We start from the raw sequence: 8,187 nt of genomic DNA, 5'->3' as shown, positions 1-8,187 counted from the left end.
TAAAATCGTCCGACATGGCGTGTATTGAGAACATCTTCCGTACTTATTATTGGAAAGATGGTAGATATTTCTAATGCACTGTTGAGATATGCTGTGGAACGATTTTGGGGCGCATTCTGTAGGGGCAGATGTGAATTCCTTCGTTGTTGAGTTGAAAAGCAGAAGAAACGATAAGCTCTGAGCCACAAAATCCTCCCTTCCAATTTCTTTCTGCATGCCAAATGTCTCCGGTCTCCCGGAGAATCCGTTGCTTAACGTCGTTAACGGCCGTTAACTACTTTTCTTCCTGTTATATTTGAAGCGGGAAAAGGCGAGGAACACTATTTCGCCGTCCGCTGACTCCGATCCACATCCGAAATCTGACCCCATTAACTAACTGGAGGCAATCCGGTCAACTAGAGGATCCTCCACTAACGAACTGACACGTTTCGTTACGTAATCAAACCTTCGGCAGCAACGAGAGCCAGCGGAGAACCTGGTATCCCCGGTCGCCAATCATATAAAAGAAAGTCGGCTTTTTTCATTTTTGGTATTTTCTCTCTAATCCTCCATTTTTCCTCTCTAAAGCTTCGATTTCTGCGTTTCTCTCCCTCCCCCCCCCTCTCTTCCTCTCTTCGAAATTTATGCAGGGATCCCCATTTAGGTTAGGGTTTCTTATGCTCCTGGCAGGGATAAAAAGGGTCAAGTACGTATAATTTCTGTCGCGCTGATCTGTGGATATTTAATATTTTTCTGCCTTCCCGTGGTCTGTAGCTTTATGCAGGGATCCCCATTTATTGGTTACCTAGGCTTCTCTGCCTTTCTGCTTCGGATTATGTCGTTTTATATCCGCGAATTCTCGCTTCTCACAGGAGGTTTGGTGAATTTTGTGAATTATGACCTGAATTTGGTTGAAGCTTGGACGGGGATGACCATTTAGGCTTTTATGTGGGGAGTTCGAAACTTTCTTTTGGTTTTCTTATCATTTGGAGGCTGTCTGATGGAGCGGGAGTGGAACGGAAGGAAGGATATGGTATTTACGAAATGCGATCTATGTTTATATTCTGGATTTCATGAGTTTCGGATGTCTGGAATTGCCAAGGCATTTGAACAAATTTGAAATTGTTTCATAAAGAATTCGGGAGAGTATCGAAGAACCAATTTTGAGTCAACGGTTTCCTGGTTTCATTTTTCAGAATACACATTTTTTTAATGATTATTAGGTCTCCAAAAGAACTGCATTTCAAAAAGATTGAGATTAAGAGAATTGAACCTTTGTCTGGGGTGTTTATCTTCTTCATTCGAATTATGGTAGAATTAGGTCTTCCAGGATTTTGAGGGGCATAACTGAAGAGACAGTAGAGATTATAAGATTCAGCAATAAGGTATTTGGGTTTGGGTTTTGCTTTAAAGAAGTAAATTTATGTTAAGGAAGGGAACATGGCTGCAGGGACTGATTTGTCACCTCCATTCACAGTATTAAAGGGCGGGTACAGTAAGGACAATGCATCTTCCTTGGAAGATAAGAATTCCGAAGCAATGAAGAGCCCGAAACAGACGAATATCGGGAAACCTCCACGGAACCTTTCTCTTATGCGACATTGCATTAGTTCCGCTCGGTTGGCTCCTAACGCTGAAGTGAGTTATCACGCTTTTAACATTTTATATTATGTCATTTATTCATTACTTTGAGCCCAAACTTGCATTCATTTATTTTCTTACCTTTCTTCTGTAATGCTCATGTTTTATCTATTTCTTCAACATAATCTCCTTCTCGCCCCTCTGTCCAGGAATTGGATACTGGAGCTTTTGGCGTAAAGTCACCATCAACTGGAAAATCTGGCTTTTTACCTTTCTTTCGTTCAGGAAGCTGTTCTGAGATTGGACCAAAACAATACATGGAAGATGAACACCTCTGTATAGATAATCTCCTCGAACATCTTGACACAAATGTCGACTTCCCTTCTCCAGGGGCTTTCTATGGGGTACGTAAGTTACAGCTAAGGTTTGATGGCTAAATTGAATTATGTTTATCCTCATCTACTAACTAGTAATCTTCTAATGTTCAATTTAATCATGATTTTTATATATGAAGACCATTATATTTTGGTACCATCCAGTCTCCACTTAAACTGTCAGAATACTCTGAGACCCGTAACCACCTAATAATCCAATCACAGTCCTGTTAGACCGTTTGGCATAAATGCATAAACTCTATCAGTTGTAGATGGGTGCATCATTAGATGGTTAAAACCCCCTAACAATTTTATCTGGGCAATGTACAATCTAAGAAGTGTCCAATCCCAACTGGCTGAGAATGAGTATGTGCTGGTGATCTTGCATTCTTTTCTGTCATAGCATTCTTTCTTTTCATGACTGAGGTTCAGTGTTTTTTCCCAGGTATTTGATGGCCATGGCGGTTCAGATGCTGCATCATTTGTCAGAAAGAACCTTCTTAAGTTTATAGTTGAGGACTCACATTTCCCTACTTGTGTGAAAAAGGCTCTTAAGAGTGCATTTGTAAGAGTTGATCATGCATTTGCAGATGCCCATTCTCTTGACGAAACATCTGGCACCACAGCTCTAACTGCTCTTATTTTGGGAAGGTGAGGGACACAAATACTTTTTTATTTTTTCTTCTTTTTTTTATTGCATAAGCTTGGACTTTTAAGGGCATTTGGATTTCTTCAAATTGATGAAAATTAGTGCATTCTGCTTGTTCTGGTGGTGAAATCTTGCCTGATGATGTAGTTTTGTTTCCATAATTTGTCACAAAAGAAAAATAAATTAATTAATAAACCTTGGGCTGACAAGCATGACAATGCTGGTTTAAGTCTGAGAGTGGACACTCTGCTAAAAATGGAGGTTAGGTCTGTATCCACTATTCAACCCGTCCCTCCCAAGACCTGGATGGCAGGGGCCAGCATTGGGTAATGGCCCCGTTTGCTACACTATATAGTGGTTGAGGCCATGGATGAACATGGATGCTTCTGTGGCTTTTGGTGAGAACAATTCTAATGAAGGGGATTTCAAATATTATTGTGAAAAGCACTACTTTTATTATCCAGGGTTCTGTTGTCCGTGATCTGGTCAGTATGTATATAACCATCTATCCTCCCGATGTTGGATTATGGAGCACCTTTAGCATGACCTTAGTTGCAACTTTTCTAGTGCTGTCCCTAGCACTTAGGGTTCACCATGACTTTCATCTCCTGGAGTATCTTCACAAATCACAAGCATTGGCAGATTATAAGAAACTACCACCCTCTACTAGATAGAATACTTCCATGCCAGAAATATCTTCATTGGTTGATGTAACCATCCAACTTAGACTCTTCACCATAGAACATAGACTGAATCAACGGGATCATCTGGTCAGATTGTTAATTTTGGCCCTTATTGCCTGCTGACAAAGTTAATTGGGCATATACCACCATACGTTTTTATTGTATTCCTTTATATTTTTCCCTTAATGGTAGACATCATGTAATCATCATCCCCATTCTTCATCTTCTTTTTTGGGTGGAAGCATGAAATGGTTTGGCATTTTTTTTCAGTCAATGTTTGATATTTTGTTTGCTTCTGCCATATTTCTGAGATGCAGGACCATGCTAATTGCCAATGCTGGGGATTGCCGGGCTGTGTTGGGAAAACGAGGAAGAGCAATTGAACTGTCCAATGACCACAAACCCAACTGCACCTCTGAAAGACTGAGAATTGAGAAACTGGGAGGAATCATTTATGATGGCTATCTTAATGGCCAACTATCAGTGGCACGGGCCCTTGGAGATTGGCACATGAAGGGACCAAAAGGCTCTGCCTGCCCGTTAAGTGCAGAGCCAGAGTTGAAAGAGACGGTGCTGAGCGAGGAAGATGAATTTTTGATAATGGGGTGTGATGGGCTGTGGGATGTGATGAGCAGCCAGTGTGCAGTGACAATGGTGAGGAAAGAGCTGATGGTGCACAATGATCCTGAAAGATGCTCAAGGGAGTTGGTTAGAGAGGCGCTCAAGCGCAACACATGTGATAACCTGACAGTTGTTGTAGTGTGTTTCTCCCCTGATCCACCACCTCGAATAGAGATTTCCAAAACTCGAGTGCGGAGGAGTATATCAGATGAAGGGTTGTTTCTTCTGAAGGGGTTCTTGGATAGCAATGTATGAAAATGGTGGTGACGATGACGAGTAGCGGCCTGTATAAAAGAAATTGGAGGTTACATGAACATGGTAGTGAATTTTTGCCAAGCTGCTGTTGCCCTTGGCCATGACCAAATTTCAGTCTCATTCAGGGAATAATAACAGGAAAAAAAAAAAGAAAATTGGAGTATGCCACTTTTGTACATCCAAGATTGAATTTCTGTATCAATTGAAAACATCAATTGCTCTAGTGTGTGTGTGCAGTTTAGACCATAGAGCGTTCACAGTATTTATTTACATAACGTAAATATATTAGGATCTTTTTGAGTATAAGTCATGGTTTTGAAAGCCGGATCGGACTGGATGGTTGGACCGGTTGACCCATTTACCAGTCAAGTAACTGGTTCTATTTCACCCTAAAACTGTTTTTTTTTTGCCAAAAACTGTTGATTTGGTCAGTAACCCGTTGACCCATGCAGCCGAACTGAACAATGATTTTTTATCATTTTTTATTTTATTTATTTTTTAAGTCAGAACAGGCTGTCCAGGCTGTCCATTCAAACTGGGCGGTCAGACCATTCAATCCCACATTGAGAACATCTCCCTTCGACATTTTCAATGGAGCCAAGTCCATTCAAGTCCGACTTGAGCATTAATTTTATCAATTGAAATCCAAGTTGCACCTCTAGTGATAGCAGTCAATTTATTTATTTATTTTGTTTATAAATTCATCAAAATTTTAATTTTTATTTATAAGTTAATACATTTATTAAGTACATTATTTTTAGTGGAGTTTTAAATTAATCAAAAATGATTTTAAAACTATTAAGTTATTATTAAGTTTTACTAATTTCCTATTAATGTTTGTGAAAATTTGTTATTTTTAAATGAAACTTATATGGATTTTAATTTTTATTCCGCGGTGAAAAATAATGTTTTTCACCGTCGTCACTACATCCATAAGGAACATCCATAGTCACCGCTGTTAGTAATGTGGATCTCGGAGGTTTGTTTGAGAATTCCACAACCGTGTTCAGCGAATCCCTTTTAACAGGGCTCAGTCCATTCCCTCCTTTGTTCGGAAACCAAAAACGATGAACCACAAATAGAAAAGCATTGATCGGAACTGTTTAGGGGTCCAGTTTCTGGGTCAAACGGTCTGATGGTTCAAACCGAATGGATGGTTTATTCTAATAAAAAAATTAAAAAAATAAAAAACAATTAAAAACTGATAAACGATGCAAATAATTCATTTGACTGTCCGGATCAATGGTTTGCTAACCAAATCAACGGTTTTTTGTCAAAATATCAATTCTGGGGTAAATAGAAGACCAGTTACCAGTTTTTCTAATCTAACCGTCCGATCCGGTCCAGTTTTGAAAACCATGCTTGCAGAATGTCCTTACTCTCACTTTTCAACATCACCAAAGCTCCTGAAACATCCGAATTAATGTCAATCACCCAGTCCAAGAATTCGAATAATTATTGTTTATGGGTTGCTCCCCACCAATTCTTCTTGAACTCTGCATCATAAACTTTAGCCTAATCCCAACACCGCTAGTTAAATCCATCTTTCTGCAACCTCTACTTCAAACCATTAGAAAATTAAAAACCCTTGAATATAGAAGAGCTGCAGCTTATTTTCACTCTAAGGTTATGAGAGATTGTTTTCATGGAAAGCATTGATAATAAAAGATGCATTACTGTAGCGATAATGATAAAATCAAAAGTGCTTCCATTAAAAGGGGTTGAAGAGATGGGAGATTAAAATATGAAATCTTTGACAAAGTATGCAATGAATCTCATAGGTTCAGTTTGAAAGGAGTATAAATGCAAATTTGTAGAGTACAAAATCTTATATTTTTTATTATTTTGCATGTATTTGTACTGTACATATTTGTATTTGTAGTACTCTTTCCAAACTGAGCCATAGGAAAAAAAAAACTTAATAGGTTGAGAGAATGGGACAAAGCCCTTGTTTTTGTATATAAAATGAAGATTCAAAAACTGAATAGAAAGGAGGAAGAAAAAAAACCCTTGGTGATGGTATTTTGATGTCCAAAAGGAAGGTTTGAAACAATTATAGAATTGAGAAAGCGATAGGAGGAATAGAGGTTTCCATAATGAAGGGATGTTTTCTCGGATAGTTTCCATCCCAATCAATTCAGAAACATTAAGTTGTTTTGGATAGTTTCCATCTCTATCACGTTTGTGGAATCATAGTAGAACCAAGATTGAATTGGGGTTATAATCGCAAAGAGGTCCTATTGAGGTGGCAACAACTCTAGAGGCTTGGAAAGGGAGTAATAAAGACCCTCTAGGGGGATGTTTGGAACCGTGGCCGTTTTTCAGAAAAAAACGATGCCATATTGGATCCACATAGGTGTTTTAACAGACGGCCATGCATTTCATTGTTTGGTTCAGCCAATTATTAAAACATCAGGACCCCATCGATGCATGAAACACCAAATTTGGCATTTCATGCATCGGTGAGCCATTTCCCCCAACAGTTGACTGATGTGTATCCTATGTGGTGCTTACCTGTTAGCACATACATGAAAAACGGTGATGAAAATCACCTTACCAAATAGCATACTGTTACTCATTGCCTACATGGTAGAAATGTTTTTTATTCTTTTTTTTTTTGTGAAAAACAGGTCTTGAAAGCATGGGTGTTTTTTCTTGAAAATCGGTCCCAAGCACCCATGCTTCCAAACACCATGTAAAGTTGCAAGATTGGGGTAAAAGAGCAAGGAGAGATCATTTGGCGTGACTACCTTTGTTTTAATATATGCTAATAGATGGAAGAAAAAAATTAAAGGAATTTTTAAATAATAACCCTAAAAAAATTGTAATGACTTGTGAGGTAAAATGAATTAAAGTTATATGATGGTATGATACCGCACAAAAGGGTGTTGATCCCTGTGATTCTTCCACAAGTCGAAACCCACTTGTAATTAGCTCAATGGTATAGCCGTATAGGCAGTTTTTAAAAATATAGTGTTGCATTCTCATTTTTTCTTTTTTTCTTTTTATGAGTTCAACTATGATACAAAAAAGACATAATACTGAAAAAATTTACGGCCAATCAATTATATCCCAAAAGAGGTGATTAATCATCAGATGGTATTTATCAAAATTGACGAAGATGCTTTATTGGTCAAAACTCTCGCGATATCATAAATTTAACGTACAAATATAAGCTTGGGTTATTTGCATGGAAACACAGAGAAACGGGTAGATTTATGCAATGAGAAGAACGTAGGTGATCATCTATTCCGTGTTAGATTAAAAAAAGCTAAAAAATAAAGTTTATTCCTACCATATGCCATAGCACGTTTTTTTTTGTCTTGTACTCTTGTTTTGTCGTCTGTATAATAAAACCCCTTTTACAGTAAAAGCAAGCCAAAGATAATGGACGATAGCAAATTTAATGCTCGAGTGTGAATTATATAATGGTAACAGTGTTGCTTTGAATTTATATTGGATTTATAACCTAACGTGATACCTTCGAACCTCCAGCACTAGTGGTCTAGTGGTAGAATAGTACCCTGCCACGGTACAGACCCGGGTTCGATTCCCGGCTGGTGCAATGTTCTTAAACTATTTTGGGTTGTCTGTCTTTCATAATTCTCTTTTTGGTAAGATGTCTTTCATAATTCATAGTACGATTCCTTTTATGCCCGACCTGGTGGTGATTAGGGTCACCACCATTTCAGACTTTCAGTTGTGTTGTCGTAGATTACTAGATTTATCCATAATTTCTGGGCATCACGTAGGGGTGCAGGTTGGCGTTAATTTTACACTGCTTTGGGTTCGGGCTTCAGGTTGGGCCATTCAAAATTTGACAAGATCCCAACCCTAACCCGCCCAAGCTACACCCTTAGCTTCGAGCATCATTCTTCTTCCATTATGGGGAGTGGAGATTAGGCTTAAAGCAAATGTAGCTACAGTGCTACACCACACTTGATGCCCTGTTTGAGAGGGTTTCCCGCAGAAGCTTCTAGCATTGTAAGGTAGACCCCACGCAGAAAGTCATGAAATTTTATTCGGTGAAAAACCCCAGAAACAT

At 38.6% G+C, this 8,187-nt stretch overlaps 1 protein-coding gene and 1 non-coding gene across 3 annotated transcripts; both read left to right on the top strand.

Moving 5' to 3' along the window:
* The first annotated feature begins 299 nt into the window (after nucleotides 1–299).
* On the top strand, nucleotides 300–4,365 carry LOC104606821 (putative protein phosphatase 2C 27). 2 transcript variants are annotated; one of them, XM_010272203.2, is made up of 5 exons: nucleotides 308–1,364; nucleotides 1,457–1,617; nucleotides 1,770–1,964; nucleotides 2,380–2,585; nucleotides 3,584–4,365. In XM_010272203.2, the coding sequence occupies exons 2-5, from the start codon at nucleotides 1,519–1,521 to the stop codon at nucleotides 4,140–4,142; spliced, it is 1,059 nt and encodes a 352-aa protein (XP_010270505.1). In that variant the 5' UTR covers nucleotides 308–1,364; nucleotides 1,457–1,518; the 3' UTR covers nucleotides 4,143–4,365. The 2 variants fall into 2 exon arrangements, with proteins under 2 accessions (XP_010270503.1, XP_010270505.1); XM_010272201.2 differs by having other exon boundaries at nucleotides 300–1,617.
* A 3,271-nt stretch (nucleotides 4,366–7,636) lies between these two features.
* Nucleotides 7,637–7,707, top strand: TRNAG-GCC (transfer RNA glycine (anticodon GCC)). The gene has a single exon. It is a non-coding gene; the product is annotated as a tRNA-Gly (tRNA).
* The last annotated feature ends 480 nt before the right edge of the window (nucleotides 7,708–8,187 follow it).

The sequence above is a fragment of the Nelumbo nucifera genome, chromosome 6 (genome assembly GCF_055504915.1).
Source record: "Nelumbo nucifera cultivar China Antique chromosome 6, China Antique-T2T, whole genome shotgun sequence".
Classification (NCBI taxonomy): domain Eukaryota; kingdom Viridiplantae; phylum Streptophyta; class Magnoliopsida; order Proteales; family Nelumbonaceae; genus Nelumbo; species Nelumbo nucifera.
The sequence above is the reverse complement of the archived record's forward strand: the minus strand, read 5'-3'. Positions and strand labels throughout refer to the sequence as shown.